Source organism: Impatiens glandulifera, chromosome 1 (genome assembly GCF_907164915.1).
Source record: "Impatiens glandulifera chromosome 1, dImpGla2.1, whole genome shotgun sequence".
NCBI lineage: Eukaryota > Viridiplantae > Streptophyta > Magnoliopsida > Ericales > Balsaminaceae > Impatiens > Impatiens glandulifera.
In genome coordinates, this window is record NC_061862.1 from 113,344,121 (window position 1) to 113,367,149 (window position 23,029).

Consider the following 23,029-nt stretch of genomic DNA (forward strand, 5'->3'; position numbering starts at 1 on the left):
ATCAAGTAATGCAACACACACTAGTCTTACCGTTTTAATGATGTCTTGTCTTAATAAACCTTTGACTATGGATCCTTATGATATGAACGTTATGTAATATAATAAGCGGCCTATTTCATGATCACTATCATAAACACTTTTATACTTGTATCATATCATGGATTTCAACAGATTCATATTAAGAAAACACCATTTTTTCACAATTAAATAATTGTATGAAACAATGAAGATGCCTTTATTAATTGAAATAATATTCAATTATTATAATTAGGTGCCAAGGTGATGGTCATTGAGCACTCTTATCTAACACATCAAACCATCTACACTTGAAAAGAATTACTTGGTTACCACCAAAATATTTAACTTCTATAATAAGATAAACATTTGGATGGAATTCAAAAAACACATTATAATTTGATGTAAATCTCGCGACACTCATTAGAATTTTAGTATTATCCAGAACATGTATGATATTACGTAAGTAGAGAGATTTTTGTTGAATTAAAATTTTAGTGGTGCCAATATTATAAATATTTAAAGGCATACCGTTTCTGACTTTAATAGTTTGAGTACCTATATAAGGAGCATGTACGTGTAGATTATTAAGATCATAAGTAATATGGTTTGTAGCACCTGAATCTGGACACCAAGTGGGATCTACAATAGTAGACGATGTAACTAACATTGTCGTAGAATTTGTAGAAGGATTAAAACGAGGGCACGCAAGAGCACTATGTCCTTGTACATTACATATTTGACAAGGTGAATTATAAAAAATAATTTTCGGAGCGATGAGCAATTTTATGACAAAAATTACATTGCGGACGATTATTGTCACGGTTCTGTCTTTGGTTATTTCTGTTTCCATGACCATGAATATAAGAAACATTCTCCAAAAACGTCTAAGGGCGAAATATTTTCATAATAGAAATTTCTTTTCTTGAATATGAGTCGTTGTTCATGATTTGGAAGGATGTTTTTCATCTCATTAAAAGATAGATCTTGTCCGGAAGTTAAAGCACATATCATCGACTCGAACTCGTCTCCAAGTTCGTTGAGTATTGTTAGTTGTCGATCATGATCATAAACATATTGTCTGATAGCGATAAGTGCATCTAACATGTTTCTAATATGTTGAATGAAGTTAAGAAGAGAGTCATTATCTTTGTGTGCGTTTAGGAGTTGACTCTGTAGCTGAAATAGTCTACTCTTTGATTTGGAAACATAGATCTTCTCTAGGATTTCCCAAAGTTCTTGTGCCGAAGATGATTTTGAGACTTGTTGACGAATTAGTCAATGTTGAAAAGAGTCATGCAAGTACCCTTTGATCTTGGATACACTATTATTTAAATTTTGGATTATTGATTTGAATTGTATTATTGTGATCATCTATTTCTTGAAGAAATTTGGAAGGAGTTTCAAGATTCCCTTATACTATATCCATAAAATCATAATCTATCATGATGGGAGTAACTTGTGATTTTCAATAGATATAGTTGTGTTTATCAAGCTTTATGCATCCATGTATTATTGGTAGAATTAGAAATGATATTGTTCTTCCATTTAAATTATTTTTAAGAGTTTTCCTTATAAGCTCGCTCTGATACCAAGTTTGATTTTAAGAATTGATAATATAAATAAGAACTATTTGATTTGAAGAGTTTTTGAAAAGAAATATTGATATAATATTATTGATTGACTGAGTAAATATTAAGTCTTATTTTAAGAATTGATAATATAAACAATAAATATTTGATTGAGTTTTTGAAAAGTTGTGAAAAAGAAAGATTGATATAATATTATTGATTGAATGAGTAATATTATTAAAATTTATTTATTTATAATAGTAATAAAAGATGTAATTAATAAGCTAAAATTAGAAATTAATTAATATATAAACCTAATTAATAGGTAGGAGATAAATCAATGATAAATATAAAAGATATAAATTAATTAATATTTATCTTATTTGTTTAAATATTTTATCATAGGAAAATATTTTTAATTAAATATAACACAATTAACTATTTTTATTTTTATTTGAGTTATTTTTAATATGGAAAATAAATTTTAATTTTTTTAATAAATAAAAAAGAATAAATTATTATGAGAGAAATAATTAAAATGCATTTATATTTATAATAATTTAAAAAAATATATTTATAATAATAAAAAATTAAAGAAAAAAATTATTAAGTATTTTTTAATAATAAAAATTGAAAACAAAATATATATTACCTTCATCCTTTTTAAGAGAAAGAAAATATAAATATGAGAGAGAAATTATTAATAGAGGTAAAAGGAAAAAAAATAAATATTATACTTAAACAACAAGTCTAATCACCCTTTCATGTCATCCATTATAACTACCCTTTACTACAAATATTTTGTTTTATCATTGAATTGCTATCCCAAAAGAATGTCTCACTTGATGTCTTAAAAAAGAGATAAGAGAGTAAAGGAGATGTCTTAAAAAAGAGATAAGAGAGTAAAGGAGAAAAGAGGAAATTGAATATTAAAATAAAATATCATATATATAATTTTTTAGGGTTTAGGGTTTAAAGTTTATTTCATATATAAAATTTTTTATTTGTCTCATTTATCAAAACAACATCGTTTTGATCTCTAAGACATCTAAGACAGCAAGTGAGACATTCTCTTGGCACAACAGATCCTCACCCTTTATCGTATTAAAAAATTGAAAAAAATCTCTAATAATTATGAAAATAAGACAAAAAAACATAATTATGAAAGAAAAAAAACTTTCATTGACGTGGCTAAAACAAGGGACGACTCAAATTCAAATGATTCTTTCATATTTCCTTAGAACCTGCTAGAAAAGAACCGACTTAGATTTGTGTTCTCTTTTATAGAAACCAACTTCTTTCTACATATAAGGTGACCAAAAATCAAGCAAACTTAAATTCACTTGAGTCGATAATCCAACCTATGACCATGAATTTCCCATTTCACAAAGTTTTTAACCAACATCTATCCCAGTTCTACCACACTGCGATGACTAAGTTCAAATGTACTCTATTTACAAACATAATCTCATCAGGATCCACACACATATGATGATAAAAGTAGATAAATGGTGCTTCTAAACAAAGTCAATGAAATGGTACAATCACAGCTTTCATAGAGATCACATCACATAAAAGAAATGTAGGCTAAATCAGTCGCCAATTTAATGGTTACAGTACAATGTATTAAGATTTATTAGGGTACTAATTTACCATAAACAACCATCGCGACATTAACAATGTCGACAATAGATTTGCTGTAGACTTGTATGAAAAGTAATAAATGTTATCGCATTGTGTGTGGACTCGTTCATATAAAAACTGATATATTCTAGACAAGCATTGCAGCCAAATAAGTGAATAAAGTAACCAGATGTTAGAAAACCGTTGTCAAGCGCATTTTTGACCAACAATTACCCTGCCATAAATAGTAAACTTGTGAATGATACATTTCATGTTCATCTTTAAATAATTGATTAAATATCAAATGCAATGTCCCAGAAATTGTTCAAGAATGGTTTGTGTTCATTCAAACTTTTAAGAAAAAATGAATTACCTTTACCATAGAAAATCCGAAGCCTTCATATAGGTTTAGGTATGACGACACCAGACACTTCTGCCAACTTTTTATAAGATTCTTGCAACCTTTGTGTAATTGGTCCAACTTGTCCATCACCAACAATACGTCCATCGATCTTCACAACCTGCAAATTCCAATGGTCACAATTATCACCCACCAGAAGCAGAAACCCTTGTAATAAACTTAAAGTAAGGTGTTGTTCAGATTGGATTATTTGAATACACCATCTTTTCATTTATTCTCTTATCAATCACATCATTCAAATCATCAATTAAATACTCACTATTTATTTTTAATTTTTTTTCCCATTCAAATCATTAATTTTTTCCTTGAAGTATTTTTTACCCAAATAACACACTTTTTCATAACTACATGTTAAATAACCCATGTCTGAACAAGGCCTTAGTAAAAGCAGCTCTAGAATAACATGAACCATACAAATTTTCTTATGATTAAATTTCACTGTCTTCGACAGTTAATTTGTGAAAAAATCAACAGGATAGGACAAAAGACATTGAGAACCAGATAAAGAATCTTGTCAAAGAACAACAGTGTACAAAGATGCAAGCAAGAATATAGACTACAACAGTGGATTATTGAAAGAACATACTGGAGTTATTTCTCCCATTGTCCCTGAAGTCCAAACCTGAAATAAATAAACAGAGGGTGATAACATATGAGAAATAATATTTTGCTTCAATTTATTTCGTGGGACACAAATAACCATTACTTTATCATGTATCTATTTCAAGAGGAAATATATAAATAAACCTTCAAAGTATCGTCCAAATTTGGAATTCGCCCTTAAATTGTATTTTTGATATAACTCTTCTGCTGTGAAATAGTTTTGATATTAACCCTTTTAAACACAATTGTTAACTAAAATTTCTGTTCAAAACTCTGAGCCACACAAAAGACCAAAGTTTGCTACATGGACCAAATTCAAGCTACTTTTTCTTTTATTGTGATCATGTTGTAAGGTTTGAGATTGGTCCATGTCAGCAAAAATTTCAGGACCAGAAAAATTTGGTCCTAGGTTTCATATCAGAACGGTGTATTTGGTCCTAGTTTAGGAGCGAATTTTAGCATTGGTGAATACTTAAAGGGCTAATTTATGGGTTTACTTCTGTTTCAATGTCATAGTTAATACATGCTGCAATGAATATAATACTTTTACAGCAGCCAGACTAACTAACAATACTTTTCCAGCACAAAAAATGGGTTTAACAAATATACATATATATATATGGCAATAAGAATAATAATAACTTTTCCAACACATAATGGAAAACAGTGAAAAACCTCATCTGCAGTATGGAACTCTGATAAGCTGATTCGCCGCTCTTTTATATTGATATTCTCCTTCTTTACTAGATCAATTACCTGTGGGATGAGCATAATAAACTCTGTCAAGCATCATTACACTGGCTTCATTTCATTACATTTGGAAACAGGGTATATCTGAACTTGTGTGACACAAATTCAAAAATTCACTGTGTGTTTCCTTATCAGATCAAGAAAAAAAATGTTTTATGAACATTGTGGGTTTCTTTGTCAGATCCGGATCTGGATTCAGAAACAAAAGTGTTATCAAATACGAACATTGTAGGTTTCTTTGACGGATCCAGAAACAGAAAGTGATTTTCAAATAGGGTCATTATAAACATACTTGAATCACTACTATATAATCAAGTGATTGTATAGTTTGAAGTAAGTTGATATAACATACAGTTGCACGAGTTACTCCAGGGAGACAGTAGTCAGCATCAGGCGTCATAACACATCCTTTCTTCACTAAGAACTGTAATCATATAATCATTAACGGATTTCTTTAAAACAAAATTTAGGATTCTTATAGTGGTAGCACAAGTTCAGTTCATACAAGGTTTGTAGCATTTGTTTCTGACACATAACCATCCTTGTCAAGCATTATGGCATCATCTGCATTTGCATTATTGCTTTCAATCTGCAATCACAATATTATGGAAGCCACAAAATCTAGCAGGCCATCAAATGTAGACAAAAACAACATAACAAATACTGAATCCTGAAATAAGAAATGCCAGACTATAATAAAATAAGTAAATCTAGGTCTGGAAATATTTGATACATCTATAGTGACTTTTGAATTGAAACCATACCTTTGCAAGGATGTTATTGAGCAAGTTGTTGTGATGAATCTTTGAATCCAAATTCTGGCACAAATAAAAAATGAAAAAGGTGAAGTATTGGCTTGACCCATTCTATACCAAATCAAATCTCATAATCTAATCAAATTCCATGTCTAAATAATATTATAGTCCAACTAAAAAAAAGTTATATTATTAAGAAAATATTAAACTTACGAGAAATGATTAGGCAACGACAATATAACGAAAACAAGGTTAGGAATCCTACGTATTCTGCCCTATGTGCATGAGAAAGAAATAAAAAAAAATCATGTCTAAAAATAATATAAATAAATTTTAAAAAATGACAATGTTCAGGAAAATGGCCAATGTTTGGGAAAATGGTCAATGTTCGGGAAAATTTTGTCCCGAACCATCCATTTTTTTTTCATTTTTTATTTTTTAAATTTTCTGGCAGACCACGTCAGATTCGTAGTCTTGCTTTCATTCCCAACTTCTTTGCCCCTATCACGGCTCTAAACTTACATGATGGAGATCATATCATACCTGATACAAATATTCTAATCAAATATTATTATTTTTTAAAAGCGAGAACCTTTTCATTCATCCAGGAAAGGGGCAAAGGACACGCTTTACATGTGTAAAATAAACCAATTACCGAACATATTGCGACAAGAGTTATCACAAGTTAAATAGAAAACAAACAACAAAACAACTAAATCAAATATTATTAGGTGGCTGACATTCTCACCAAAGCTCTTCTGTCCAAAAATTAGGCTTATCCTATTAGGTTGCTGACATTCTCACCAAAGCTCTTCCTAAGTGGAATTTCGAAGAACTATGTGGCAAGTTGGGTACTCTCAATAACTTTTACCCAACTTGAGGGGAGTGTAGAATTATGCAATTACTTGCACTCAAAATGCTTTGTTTACACTCAATATGTTGAGTGTTGTCAGTCTTTACCTTTTATTACACTCAATGTCCTTTAAATATCCGAATTTCTCATGTAAACCTTAGCTCACTATCTAAATAATATTTTCCCTCCCTCAAATTTTCTACATATTTATCTAACAAACATTTTATGATTATTCTTTGTCACCTACTATACATAAACAGATATATCTTTTTTATGTATAAGACTTAAAACACAGTTAACTTTCTCTATAAAAATGGAGTGATTCGAGAAAATCTACATTTATTATGTTTGTCAAAAATCACAATGATCTAGAACATATTCTAGATCAATGACTATTATAAGAAATGAAGTCAAATTTACACTTATTGAACAACATATTGATCTAAACTCTCCCAGTCAAAGCCTTATTAAGCAAACACATCCAAGCATACAAATGAACACAATAATACCAAAAGAAGAAATAGATAATACTAAATACTTTTAGAGTACTTCGACAAGAAAAAGAATGCAACCATTTACAGATGTGAATAGCAGATGAAGCGGAAAATCAGTACTTCATTGAGTTATATTAAAAACACACATTAGTGCACAGAAACAAAAGGAACTTACATTTGGAGAATTACGGCGAGTAGTTGCCGTTACAAGAGTGATACCCTTTGCATTGTCGTAGACAGGTGGTTTCCATTCAGCAAGAACTGTGGTTCAAGAAAGAGTAATAACAGTAGAATAAGAAAAGTAATCATTGTGATAAAAAAAATGTGAACCAAATTGGTGCAGCTTGATGGTTTAGTCGTTAATTAAAAAAAGTTCAATTCATTTGTTCAACTGCTTGAGACTTGTATAGACATTATTTGTACTAAAAGAAGTTACATCTCGACAAATCTATTAATACAAACTTTAATATTTAAACAAAAATTATGGGAAAATAGGAAGAACAACCAAGTAAACCATGCATTAGTTCAGAACCATAGTGAAATCATTCCTGAACTACATGATGCTTTTTGTGTTTATCTTATTCGTGGACTCTAAAGTGTTATCACAGTTTTCAAGTTAAATTGACAGTATCAAGAGTGTCCACAATCAAAATAAATGTCTTAGAAACTAACAGTGTAATAGAGTGCTTAAGATCTGGAAAGATAATACAAAATGTTAACATATCACCACATCAGAAAAGGGACTTGTCTGATGTGGGATTATTTGAAATTACTTCCATATAACCCACTATTCAATCTACCATCACATTATTCAAATGATCAACCAAAATACAAATTTGCATCTTAAAATATTAAATAATGACATTTTAATCATTTTACCCAAATAACCCACTTCTTACACCAAACAAGGTTTAATTACAAATAACCAGTTGGCTATTCAAATAACCCTAGGTCAAACAAGGTCCAAGTGTGACTTAAATAATCTTATATCCTATTAGGTCATTTGAGCAATGTTGCAGGTTAGCCATGGGAAAAATTATTACTGCCCAGGTTAACCATGAGAAAAATTATTACTGTCCATATCAAGTTAACACATCTACCTCAAGTGGACAACAAGTAGAAACTCAATAAACTGTCAAGAGTATTAATTAGTAAGATTTCTTCATGACAAAGAAGTGGTGTCCTAACAAAACGAAAAATGACTGGAAACAGAATATAAATCCAACAACTATTTTTTGCTCCATATCTTCTTTGCCGAGGATAATGTGTATATTTGTAATTCTTCTTTATAAGTATATTTAATTTCACATACAATTTTGTGATAGATGCTGGAATCATCATGGTAATTGACTTAAGGCTGGATGTTAATAACAATAAGATTACCAATCAAGGTGCATCCATAGAGATTAAAAGATGGGCTCATCCCTGAAGTAACCTGCAAGATAAACAGATGTCAATTATAAAACCTTATCATTAAAAAGAGAGCACCTCAAGACTAGCAGCTGGTCAAAAAACACAACATTGTGTACACTGGCATATAACATGGTCTATTACTGCAACTGAAGCGAAACTTTGCCATGATCATATGTTCACGTGAATTCCCAGTCTTTTGTTTTCAGGAATAAGAAGATGAATAAGCACGACCAAAAGCTTGTAATGAACTTCACTCATTAAGTAAACATCTATCAGAATCCAAAGAAGAACATGGAACACAGCTGAATACAATCTATTTGCTTTCTTCTTTAATAAGTCTTTAATAAGCTACAGGGATTCAACCGTACTAAAACTAGAAGTCTTATAAATCTACAAATTTATTATCATACCAACATAGGGTTTGTATCAGTATCAAATATTCCCTTAAGAGAAAAAAGAAAAAGAAAATGTGCAATGACAACCAGAAAGAGAATCTTCAAGACTGACAATGGACAAGAAGGAGAGAACATTAGAGACAGATGAGAACCTTTACAATTTGAAAGGAATTGAGAAAATGTGTGGTTGACCTTCCGATTAGTGAACTCAGTAACGTGCTTCCGATTCTTGATTTGTTTCTTAAAGAATATTGCCTTACACATGAGGAATTGTGGAGGTGAATAAGACTTTTGAATTTGCCCCCTTTTAAATCTCACTCTCTTTCTAAGGAAGAAGAATGTAATGCAATGCCTCAGTGTTTATTCCCTCTCAAAAAAAGGTGCATTAAATGATATTATGTAGTTCAAGCTTAATGATGAAGGATGAGAGAAAATTATGTTTTATCATCAACAAAATTGAGGAGAAAGAACACATAAACTAAAGTAGTATCTTACAAAATAATATTAGAAACATTCAAGATCACCTGTTTAGTAACAACTTCACAACAAAAGTTCAGAGAATTCACTTGCCTATACTTGAATACATGCACAAAAGTAGGGAAGAGAGACATGGGTGGAAAGAGGCAAGAGAACAAATTACCTTTTTCCCACGAGTCAGGCTCAGCCTGATGTGTGCATTATCGAACATTCCATTTATAATAAGTGTTTTAAAGAGGGCTTCTTTAACCTACAATTTCCAGACAAAGAGAAAAATATTTCCAAAACTGGTATTAGAAAAAAATATATATAATAATAAAGTATACACAACCTCAGAGCAAAGGAAGAGGTAATAGTTTAGCATAAAGTCCTCACCGCTTCACGAGTAGGCATGTTCTTGAAGTTCAAAGCTTTTGCAGAATCAAATAACCTGAGTCGATTGCAACTAACAGAATTAAATCAAGATCAAATATGTATTACGCAACATAGTGATAAGGCATGTGTTGTTTATGCAGAAGATCGTGAATTCGACCTCTATCATACAAAAAGAAAAACTAATTTTTAGTGAATGTTAGAAGCAATTATGCCAACATACCTCTGGATTCAGTGATCAGAAGTTCTTGATAGGTAAGATGCCCAGTAGTAGGGTCCAAAGATGATACATACATGATACATGCAAAGAAAGAGAAGACTACAGCCCTATAATATCCATAGCTTGGGATAGCAACTAGTATCCTACACACTAGGTAGTGGAGTACATAACCCCAACTAGTCGTCCCATTACATGTCCCCTAGCTGTTTAAAATATATTACTTTGCCTATTAAAATACTTGGAAGCCTCAATAAAATGAATAAACTTGCTTTGAGACTTGTTTCAAAATCCGATCAACTTGCATTGAAACTTGTTCCAAAATCCAATCAACTACAATTTTCAATAAACTTTTCCTTCATATTTTTAGACTTGTTCTCCAATAGGCAACACTCTCGATTTGTTTTTCAATAACCTCTCTAATGACTCCAATCTCATCATTCACCATCAAATTAAGAATGTGAAGACATCACATTTGAAAAATCTTTCCATGCAATAACAATGAAGACGCATTAAGTTTTTATTGAACAACATTCTTAATTGTTGCATCATTAGCATTACAATTATCAACTGTCAAAGTAGTGAGCCTTATATCATTAACCTAACAAATGAAAGCTTCTTTTAGAACATTGGAAACAGCATAACAGTATGCGGAGCAGGCACATATACAAACCTGATAAGTCTCTTTCGCAAGTGTCGTGAGTCATCAATCCAATTAGTAGTGATAGCCATATAAACATTGTCTTTGATTTTGAGATGTTCAAATATTTTGGTCGTGATAAATTTTCAACTTTTACTCGTCTCAATTTGCTTCTTTACTTTGGATTTCAAAATCTTTTAGTCACTCAAAATTTCTAGTCCAAGGGGATTCATAATCAAGATCTTGAATGACGGTTGTAAGCTACTAACAAAATCTGTAAAGTTTACATGATCTATCACTGAAAGGGAGTACTAATGTTTGATAAACATCGTTGCTAAATTTTATTTATACTTTTGATTTTTATTAAAATGTCATTAATAATCTCATTCTATCCTCCACTAATTCATCTTTAAGGTATTCTTGGTTAATCTCATTCATATATTTATGTTGCTTCAAGCTTGTAATACAAGGGCATTCTAGGGTTAGGTTTCTTAACCCTGAATAAGTCGACAAGTAGTAATTGAAGTTGGCATTTTCTATTTGAATAAGCTGTGAAACAGCAAGTTGCAGTTAATAGTTAGTAGTTAACAGAATAAAGGAGGGAATAGTTGGTTCCGGCAGTTAGAAGGTGGAACTGGTTTCTGGAGGAAGCAGTTAGTTCCGGCAGTTAAAAGGTGGAACTGGTTTCTGGCGGGAAAAACAGTTATTGTTAAGGTACTTAAATAGCAGCTAAGCGGGAGTAGGAAGGATTTATCTGATTGCAGGCTCTGCAATCGATCTTTCAGCAATTACTAAGATACTATTCTAATCTTGAACTAAACATTGTATAATTCTAAATCAAGGCATATCATTGGTATCAGAGCATATGGTGAAAACGTGAATAGAAGGAGAACTGAATGAGATTCGTATCCGGAGTCAGGCGCAGGAAGAACGACTGGTAGCACAGGAAGCTCGCTTCGATCGGATGGAAGCGATGAAGGATTCAATGAGCAATGAACTTGGATGACTAAGTTCGGCGTCCCGTAGAAATAATATGGAACCGAGAGGTGTCGACGGAGGAGATTATAGAGGTGAACAGCTACGTGATCACAGACGCGGTGAAGAAATGTGATATCGTAATGTGCCTAACTATGAACGTGAACGGCTTGATCCGATGTATCAACTGCTGACGAGACTCTCCAAATTGGATTTTTCGAAATTTAATGGTGAAGATAGCAAAACCATTGTTTTATGTTGCCTCCACCATGGCCGAAGTAGCCATTGGTGGAGGGCTCCAACAGTCCCATTAACTGAGCTTTTATTCTGTTGTTTTATCTTTATCATAAATCAAGCAGAACCCAAGCTCATGGGCTCTCTCTCACCATTGTGAAATTAAAGAAAATAAAATTTTGGAATCTGTTCAACTTACCAAAGTTTCTATTTGTTTGGCGCTATTCTTGCACTTGTTTAAGAAAACCAGATGAAAATGAAAGGAATGCATAATAAGTTCATACTTGTGGAAAAGGCATGAAAGTGTGGACTCATATTTTCCCCATATGCCCATTACCAGTTAAACTTAACTGTGATGCTGTTACATGCACACGCTAGGGCTCCAACGAGAAGAGGATAAGATCATATTTAGGACCACAGGCCAACTGTCCCGAATTAAAGGAGCCCCTACAGTTTATCCATGTGTTCAGTTAGAGCTAGGCAGTTATGCTATCTCACCAAGTTGTTATTTTAATTAAGCAGCTTTCCCCTTATCACATAAAAAAGGGGAGCAGAGTTAATGAAAGGGCACGATTATTATTCCGGATGAACAACTCACAGTGCTCCAATATCTTTGAAACCCTCATCTTCTTCTTGCCTAATCTTGACCTAACCGCTACATATACTTCCAAATATTTTGTCTTTCTTCATCGGTTGGTTTGCAATTAAGTTATCCAGAACAAAGAGGATTATGAATGTCAAGGTTCACAACTGATGCAGTTTGGATTGAGGAGGCTAATCCGAAAGACGTTTGGTGCTTTTAATGTTCCTTTAGGGATGATGTTTTAAATATTTTATTTACATATCATGTAATGATTACTGTTGTGTCTTTTCCTTAGATTGTACTCTTTCGGGTCGCAACCTTTGCAGCTTCCAAGTCATTCATACATACAATCATTAACTTCTTCAGAAATAAAAAGTTTCTGATGTTCAAGTTATAGATAGTTTCAAAGTCTTTCAACATGAATTTTATTTTTATGTGGTTGCATTCTGTCATGAGTAACTAGAGGTACAGGGGAAGACCTGCGACTATGAATGGAGGATAAAACCCTAACAGTTGCAAAGTGTAATAAAAAAAACCTCCAGGCCAGTTGGCATGTAGGATAACAATTGGATTCCTTCTTGTTAGTTGTTAGTGACCTGAAAGTTAGCTGTTACCCCAATTCATAGGTATGACTGGAATGATGTAGCCTGTATCCTCTTGAACTATATTCGATCTAAGTATCTCCTTTTTTCTTTGTGTCTCAATATCAACATAATGTACTTTTAACATATACTTAGGTTTAGTGATGTAATATCCACATAAGAATTAAGATTTGTTCAATCCAAATGCTTTTGCTTTACCATACTAACCTGTCTAAATGATCTTCAAGCTTAAATAGCTTGCCACTGTATACACGACATCCCTCCCATACAGAATCACCGCCTTGGACGACTGAATCAAACACTGAAACCTTTAAAACCACAAGGTAAGCATGAAAATTCTGAAAAAAAATGTACTTTATAGAAAGTGGCAATTGATATGTTCTCATCCTTATTACTAGATTTATTTACTACCTTGGCACTATCACGTGGAACAATCTCGTCACCAACCCATGCGAACAGTTTCTCATTGGCAGGAAAAGGAAGCTTGGGGACTGGAACCCGTGCTTTTAAGCTAGAAAGTCCCTTATTATGACTTTTAAGCAGATTGTAGAATGGTAAACTCTGCTCTAGCAAGTCATACAGAGATGACGGAAATGGCTGAGAAAGGAAAAAATAAAAAGAGGCATTCAACACCAACCAGTGACCTACAATGGATTCTCATCTTCCATGTCAGATTTCTAGAAGAAATCATCAATCACAAAATGAGAGCTCCTAACAGACACAAACAAGCAGTAACGCATTTGGTGGATGTATTCATCTTCTTAATGAATTGTCTTCTACTTGTGGAATGCAAACTTTGTACCATTATTATGCAAAATGATTCTTCAAACTTAAGTTCTTTCAGCCATTAACACAGAATTCGCAACTACACCTGTGTTTGTGTTTGTTGAATATTGAATACTAAGTGTTGAATATTGAATACTGAATTTTATGTGCCGAATTAATTATGTGTTTGAAAAGAAAAATGTTTAATAAACCAAACAAAAATATTTGAATTTTAAGTACTAAGTTGCGATAAAATGTGGAACTAATATAGGAAAAGTACATAGAAACCATTTTATCCTTAAAGTGAAATACCTTATTAATTTTCAAGGGTTAAATTTGTCTTTTGTGCGCTCTTATTATATTACCTAGTTAAGTCATCAAATTCGGCCAATATTTTCAGCTTAATTTGAGCTTCATCTAGTAATTAAAAGATTTTATAAAATAACTCAATAAGAACTTAATTATTTAGATTAAGTGATATGTTGTGTTATCAAACACTACCAAACATATTCCATTTATGCATAATAACTGAAAGCAAATGTAACTAACATGTTCTATATTTATCAAGCAACTCCTAGATACAGAATTGCTTTTCATCTATAGTTATTTATCTCTCAAGCCAGTTTTATCAGGAATATCCTAAACAAAGATGAACAAAATTTATTTCACGCAAAACGAGCAATATGCTCATCAACATACCGAAAAATATTTCCTTGGTGGTGTAAAGCATGTCGACTTATGTACACTTCCATACCACCATGGGGCCCAAATACCATCTATTGGCTTTGGACCAGCCTCCCACCTGGAAAAAATAGAACCAAGAATTTACCTTTCTATTTCTAAGAAAGACATATAGGGTAAAAACTGAGGACAATGCCCAGAAGAACAGACCGCTAGCAACAAAAGGGAATTGATTTGTTGCAACCAATGCAACTATTTCAAGTTCAACTAAGGAGATCATGTAACTAGTATAGCAAAAGAGGCATTCAACACCAGTGTAAATTGATTCTTTGAATATTTTATCTCAATTTAAATGAACATGTTTTTGCTATGATATGATATGTGAGTAGTAATATTTAGCTTGAAGCATGCAAAAAAAACAGTGAAACAATGTGTTAAACGCTATAATAAATATATCTAATTAATTTCAGTCTACAAATCTAGTAGATCTTGAATATATTTGATTTTGACGAATCCGTTAAATCTGGAATGTCTGGATTCATTTCATTGGACTAATCTGAAACTAATGTACCATAGATATAATATAAACATAATGACAAGTCTACATACTTCAGCATTGCAGCTTGGAAAGGAATGTCCAATTCTTCACAAAGATAGCGTAAGACGACCTGCAAAAGATAAAAAATAAGAGCATCCATTTTTAAAAGTCCTACAATTATGATTGATGTTTTAACGTCTTTATGAGCTCAGTACAAGTAGAGTCCAGTCATAGATACAATTGCACTAAACTTCCTGAGAATTACATGAGAAACTGGTTCAACAACGGCAACCTAGAATTGAGTGCTACTGAACCAAAGTTTGTCTACCGAACCTGGAGCGGTAAAAGATGTTCTCTAACAAAAGTATCTCGAGTATTTCCATGCTTAACATTGATATGCTTTCATACAGACCAGTTACTTTACCTCTATTCGTTTGGTCAACAAGTGACCTAATGCCTTAAAGGTGAAAATCGAACAAATAGACCACATAAAGGTCTCATTTGGAAACACTTATTTGTTCATTTATCCGGATCTAGATGTAAAATAACCAATAATATTTTTATTGGTCTACCGTTAAGTTTAGTTTTCAAACATAATCTCGTCCAAATACATTTCTGGATCCAGAATTTGTGTATCGCGATGTTTCCAAATAGGGTATTGCCGTATTGGTGTAATCTCATCAATTCTATATCGCATCATGTTGTGATCGCAATTGCTAACATTGCCTAGTTGCACTATCCTTTAAGCTAGGTTGCCAAACGAGGAGAGACATGTGGTTTTTGTATTTTTGCATTAGAGGAGAAATTTTCATTACATGAACCAAGAACGGAAACAGTCAGAGATAAAAGAAATTGTTTTTAGAGAAAATTTCCAAATGTATAGATATACACCAGTAAATACTCTATTTATTGCACACATGCCAATTTGGTTATAATGCACTATCTCGTTGTAGGATAATAGAAACGACAATGATAGAAAATGGCAGCACTTATGCAAGTATGTTACTTTAATAATGAAGGATTATAGCACCTCGGGATTTTCTTGAAGTTCTGAAGCATCAATAACAGTTGGAGGTTTCCCCAGTTCACAGAGTTCACCGTATATAGCTACCAGAGCTGATAAGCCCAGCTCAAAAAATGTTGAAGACACAACCTTGTCAAAGGAAGGCTAACACGAGCAACATATGAGGAATATAACAATAAGAAATTCGAAACACAACATAAATACTAAAGGAGAAACTTTCAAATGAATTCACAACTTAAAACAAGTGATACCTAGAATACCATAGAGAACATACCAAAATATGAAGTGGGTGTCTAATTAATATGAAATGCCTACCCTTCTTCGTCAGCTCATTTGGCAAACCAGGCAGCCGGTGTTTTGCAATATGCTGTAAAAGGACAAGTTAGGGATGGGTTATAATAGATAATAATCCATCTGTCTTAGAAACATCACCTGCCAAAGTCATTAAGACCCTTTCACCATATTTGACAAAAATGGACGAGTTAAATCAAGGTTAATTTAGTGAAATTAATCAACAAAGATACCTATCAATCGAAAATTCCACCTAATCCAGAAGGGGTATTTGTAACAGTATAGTAGGGATATATTAGGAAATAATATAACGGTAATATTGTAATTAAAATAGAGAAGTTAGTGGGTTAGCAGCTTATAAATAGTGCATACAGTATGTACTATGCCAATTTGGAGTTATGAATTATGAATGATATGAATCTGGGTTTCTTTCATCTCAAGGCCGGTACGTTACACAATTTTCCACTAAATATTAACAAAGAAGCTTCAATGTTGATCAGACTTTCAACTATTATCCAAATTTAAGGGAGAAAAGCTCTGCATTATATTTGCCAACAATGTGAAGCTACATTTTTCATATGATTAACCAAAAAAGTCAGCCTCTCTCCAACAAAGGAAATGAACAATTATGAATGAATAATAAAACAACTATATACATACTATGTTTTCTATTGTGTCTAATTATTACATAGATGTATTACATAACAGCCAATGTATTTAATGGGGAAAAATTAGAATTTAGATAGACAAACACCAACAATCCCACTCATTTTAAATGATATAAAAATAGAAGAGAGAGAGAGAGCATTAATCAAGGATGGATCCTCCATAAAAAATATTGGGCTGTTTTGTTATCTAAGAATTTCTTGTTAAACAATCTACATATGTTACGCTTCCTAAAAATCACAATCATCTAGAAACTAATATGATAATGATCCAAATAATTTGAAGATGATAGAGAAAATAATCTATATACAGGCAGAAAATCACACTATAATTTGGATCATCATGTATTGAATAATTTGTATATCAAATTACACAATAAAAAATCACACTCCCTATACCAAATGAAGCAAAAGATTACACTATAATTGGATCATGGTATATAAAATAAATTTGTATACCAAATTAGCAACAAAAATCACACTATAATTTGGATCATGATACAAAAAATAATCTGATCCAGAAAAATTCTATTACCAAATGGAAATAAATAAATTATAATAATTTGTGACAATACTAGTTTCCATATAGGCTCAAGTATTATAAAAGGATATGCAAAAATTGGCTGACAACATAAATGATAAAACAAGGTTTGGTCAGAAAAAGTGAAATGATTTATATGAATATATTGCAAGAAAATCCAATACTCTGCAATAATATAATATGTATTACCTTGCAGAACCGATACTTTTTCACTCCTGGGCCATAGATTACATCTTTCACAACATCGTTCCCATCCAACTCCTGACATATTATTGAATCAGTTCGAAGGTTAAGACAGAAAAACAAGAATAGTATCAATAAGTGTCATTTAAAAAGACTGCAAGAAGCATCAAAAGGTTTGGGAGCAAGGGCGTTGAGCTCATCGAGTAATGTAAATTAAAGGAGCACAAGAATGTTAATCACCATAACCAGTGTACGCAACCACTTCATCACTTAGTATTAGGATTTGATCAGGATGAACAGGTAAGTTAATGAAGATTCTCTAAAACGATAAGGGAATACCATATCACTATCTCAAGAGATGCACATTAATTTGTATTTATTTGTTTCTTTATTCAGGAGGAGGAGAGGACCAGGGTTAACTATCTGTAGGAAGCTAGCATAGCATTACAGCATTCCACCGTGATGACCTTCACTTTAATCAAGGGATTCTTAGTAGGAACTAAATCTCAGTCTCTTATTTCAAGACTCTTACCACTTGAGCTAACCTGATTAGTTGATACATATTAATATGACATGACCCTACAGTTTTTCAGCAGTTCTTGTCATTGTGTGAATTTCATGCTGGAAATATGTATGGAACAACAAAAATATAAGATACAGCAAGATTTGAAATTCATTGCTACAATCCATTCTTGATTACATATAAAAAATTATCATCTTGGAAATTAGATAGTTGTCTTCTAATCTACAACTAAGTGAGTGCAAAATAACAGATATTCACAGAGGAAGATGTTATTATAATCTTGAAGAAAAAGATATCAGAAAAATATGCTGAAAGCCTGAAACATCAGTTAATTTACAGTTTTTGACAGAAGCTCTTCTTTGTAAGGCCTTTCAACACCGGTCACACGCAAGAAGTTCCCATAAAGGGGTTCGTCAAGAACTTCTATATCATCTCTCTGCAAGCAACCACAAACAATACACACTATCTGATTAAGATTATGTTCAGAACAGATTTTCCAGTAAATAGAATCAATTTACAGAAGTTTATATGAAGACAATATCTATATATTGTTTCCATAAAATCAACACAATAAGCAGCAAAGATCACATAAATCAACTTATTAGATTCACCAACAACTTTAATCAGAATAATAAAAAACAAGTGAATAATAGCTATAGAGAAGTCTACATCAATATCCATACATGTAAATTTCAATATCAAAAGTCAATCTTGGAAAATTCTGATCCTTATATTTCCATAAAACAAGTCAAATAACCAGCCATATACATCAAAAGCCCCATGATTGCCAAAGTTTCACAAATACACATGCAGATAAAGTTTGTCCTGATATCCCCACTTTGCTCGTGCGATAGAAATGTAAGCTAAAAAACACATGCATGTACCTGAGCAAAAGAGTACATGAGACTGGTACTGAGCGACCGTGGAGCGGACCAACAGTGGATCACCTCCGCCTCCTCTTTCGACTCCATTATTTTCTCTTCCTGCATTCGATCTAAGCACCTTGAAGATAGGGATTCGAAATTGATTCCTCTCTAAATGGAAATCCCCTTTAAATCACAAAAGGTACTAAGGTCATATGAAACGTATCGAAGAAAAGGCATACTTTAAGTCTTTAATACCATGATTAATTTTTAACACTCCAATTATCAGGAATGAAATCAAAACAATAATCTAAAAATAACTTTTATTTTAAATTATTATTTTTATTTTATTATATATATATTAATATATTTTAAGTCATTTTTATAAAAATCTCAATCCATCCAACTTAAATGTGTTGAAAAGAAATAGCATAATTAATTTAAACAATTATTTATATTAATTAAATTATTACAATAATTAATCTTCTTAACTATAATTATTATCCATCCTATTACTTAAATAAATATTTTAAATATTAAAATATACTAATTTAAGATTATACTGTGTAAATTATAAAATGTATTAAGTAATGTGTATTTTTGTTAAAATAAATTGTATAATGTATAAATTATAAAATGTATAATTAATATTTATTATTGTTAAAAAAATTGTATTGTGTATAAATTATAAAATGTACAAGTAGTATGCATTATTTGCTAAATTATATCAAACTAGGCTTTAGGCTACAACCAACCTCAGCCCCTACGTGACTCTATGTCTTGTTGTCCATTCAATAATTTAATTAGCATGTATCTCATGCATTTGCACGAGTAATAATATAAAAAACCGTAAAAAAAAAGATTACGGTAAAATTTTTATGGGCGGGTCAACCCACAATCCGACCCAAGTATCAATTTACTCTTACATATATCCAAATTAACCACAGCTCTCGACCCGGCAATCCGGACACTTTAAAAATTAAGCATCATTATATATATATATATATAGATAATATAAATATATTTTATAATTTAAAATTTAAAATTGGTTTAAATATATATATATATATATATATATATATATATTATATATTCGTGATAATCAACGAAAACAATGTCACGAATCTGACGTAGTTTGCTACGTGAGTAGGAGAGAGAATAAAAAACGTTAAAAAATATATAATATTAAATAACGTTTCAGTTTTCTCTATTTATTCATTTCATTTTTCATTTTCGGCGATTTCTCTTTCTTTTCTGGCGATTTCACTCTCCGGCTTCCGCGACTTCTTTTCTTCTCTTCATCGTCGTTTGATCGAAAATGATAATTTTTTTTGCTTTCTTTCGTTTATCTTCACTTCATTTCGAAAATGGTAGGTCCAAGTTTATACTATTTCTCTTTTTTTCAGGCTGGTGTTGGTCCAGGTACATCGTCCGACAAGACTCCAAGTTAAATAATAAGAAATCTTATCTTTTTAGAAACGAATATGTTTAGCGTAGATGATTTTGATATCAATATTCTGTTTAGTATATTGATAGGGTTTAGCGGCAGAAACATTTTGAATAGGGTTGTAAAAGTATTTAGTGTAGAAACGTTTTTAGCGATTAGGGTTTAGCGTAAAACGTTTTTGATATCCATATTTTGTTTAGCGAGCGATTAGGGTGTAGTTGTATTTTGGGTTTAGCTATAGAAACATTTCGAATAGGATTGTAAAAAAGAGTTCTGAAACCACTATTTCGGGATGAGAAACCATTATTTCGGGTCCTAAAACCATCATTTCGCGTCCCAAAACCATCATTTCAGGACGAGAAACCATCATTTAAAAAGAAGAAACTGTGGTTTAGGGACCTAAAATGGTGATTTCTCGTCCCAAAATGACAGTTTCGGGACTCCAAATTGTAGTTTCTCGTCCCGAAATGATGGTTTTGGGACTCAAATGATGGGTTTTCGTCTTGAAATGATGGTTTTGGGATCCGAAAGGACGGTTCTAAATGTTTATATCTACTTCATGGTTTCATTTATTTTTTTTGTTCATTTATTTTTATTTTTTGTAGAACAAATAAACGTAAAAGGTATGCGACCCAAGAAAAGAGTTCACCTCAACTCAGCAAAGAAAACCAAAGTAACCCACAACATATTTTTAACGAGGACCTCGTCTTCTGGCCTTTTTAATCTTCTTCAACTACTGTTTAATCAACAAAAAGAGGTTATGAAGGCCATAGGCTTTGGCTCTCTTCTATCACTATCGCTTTCAAAATGCTCCGGCGAGATATCTCGTTATCTCGTTAGATAGTTTGACTGTACTAAATGTGCATTCATCCTAGAGAGTGGCGATGAAGTAAAAATCGAAGAAGAGAATGTTCAAATCGTATTGGGCATCCCTAAAGGGGAGTTGAACATTATAGGATATGAGGATAACGAGACCGATAAGAAGTTGAAGTCCTTTAGGACTCGATGGGATAACTTGGTAAATGGTGGTCCTATAGTGACGATATGCCAATGAAAATCATGGAGAACAAAGCAACTGACAAAAATTTCAAAATAGACTTCATATTATATGTTGTCAATTGTTTCTCTAGTGTGATCATCTAGGTCAACTATTCAGGTATATATCTCAAAACTTACATATAAGTATGGTATATGCATTATTAATAAATCTTAAATCTGTTTTTTGTACTTGCGGGTTTAGAATTCTGAAATCTATTTCAGATGTTCCTAATATACTAAAGTTTAATTGATGCAAATTTGTACTTCAAGGTTTAGTTCAATCATGCAAAAAATGGAAGACACATAAAAAACGACATTTCCCAAGACCACACAAGTTTCTAATCGTAAGTTATCTTTGTCGTCACTAATTGATTTTGGTGGTTGTAAATGTAAATGTTTTTAACATATGTATGTTTTCAGTTGTGCTACTTGTATATGGTCAGCAACCCTGAACTCCAAATTGATGAGCGTCGATTTTCTATATTGTCATGTTAGAATGACATGAAGTTGAAGGTTATGTTGAAAACGAAGATTGAATATGGAGGATTCGGACATGGAAGCAATGTTAAACGCATTTCACTTCCACCTCTTCAGAACGAGGAGACAGATGAGAGAGAACAAGGAGAACAAGGAGAACGAGAAGGCAAATGGGGGGAGAACGTGGAGAACGAGAATGCAGATGGGGTTTAAGGTCTTTGTTCGGTTTGGTTATTCAAACTATAATCTAAAACACTTCATATCGTTCAGTATTCATAATATTAAAATATTCTTTATTTTAAATTATTATTATTATTTTATCATTATATAATAATACACGTTAAATTATTTTTTATAAAAATCTCAATCCTATTGAAAAGAAATACTATAATTAATTTAAACAATTATTTATATTAATTAAATTATTATAATAATTAAATTTCTTAACTACAATTATTATCCATCCTATTACTTAAATAAATATTTTAAATATTAAAATATACTAATTTAAGATTATACTGTATAAATTATAAAATGTACAAGTAATGTGTATTTTTGTTAAAATAAATTGTATAATGTATAAATTATAAAATGTATAATTAATATTTAGTATTATTAAAAAAAATATTGTATGATGTATAAATTATAAAATGTACAAGTAGTATGCATTATTTGCTAAATTATATCAAATAATATAAATATATTTTATAATTTTAAATTTAACAATAAACTCGTTTAAACATAATTATTTATATAAATCATCCACACATACCTACTCTCATTTAGCCTTCCGTTATAAATGGAGTTAAAGTTTTTTTTTTTTTAAATTATTAATTAAATTTAAACAAATAAATAATTGATTTTCTTCTCTCTATAAAGTAGCAAGATTCAGAGCTATCATGTGAACTGCAAAGCTTTCCAATAATTGATTTTCTTCTCTTTAAAGTAGCAAGATTCAGAGCTATCATGTAGGAAAGCCTCTCTCTTATATTAACATTAT

The 23,029-nt window shown here is 31.6% G+C and overlaps 1 protein-coding gene across 2 annotated transcripts; it reads right to left on the reverse strand.

Moving 5' to 3' along the window:
• Nucleotides 1–3,083: 3,083 nt before the first annotated feature.
• Nucleotides 3,084–19,276, reverse strand: LOC124919603 (branched-chain-amino-acid aminotransferase-like protein 1). 2 transcript variants are annotated; one of them, XM_047459876.1, is made up of 20 exons: nt 19,089–19,276; nt 18,542–18,640; nt 17,688–17,759; nt 16,276–16,368; nt 16,008–16,145; nt 15,049–15,107; nt 14,458–14,560; nt 13,405–13,590; nt 13,201–13,301; nt 9,746–9,800; nt 9,534–9,620; nt 8,469–8,520; nt 7,261–7,346; nt 5,748–5,801; nt 5,489–5,572; nt 5,336–5,407; nt 4,909–4,989; nt 4,217–4,252; nt 3,589–3,730; nt 3,084–3,444 (listed from the first exon to the last, which is right to left on the reverse strand). In XM_047459876.1, exons 1-19 carry the CDS (start codon nt 19,191–19,193, stop codon nt 3,608–3,610), a joined length of 1,686 nt encoding a protein of 561 aa, XP_047315832.1. In that variant the 5' UTR covers nt 19,194–19,276; the 3' UTR covers nt 3,084–3,444; nt 3,589–3,607. The 2 variants fall into 2 exon arrangements, with proteins under 2 accessions (XP_047315832.1, XP_047315831.1); XM_047459875.1 differs by having other exon boundaries at nt 3,583–3,730.
• Nucleotides 19,277–23,029: the final 3,753 nt, after the last annotated feature.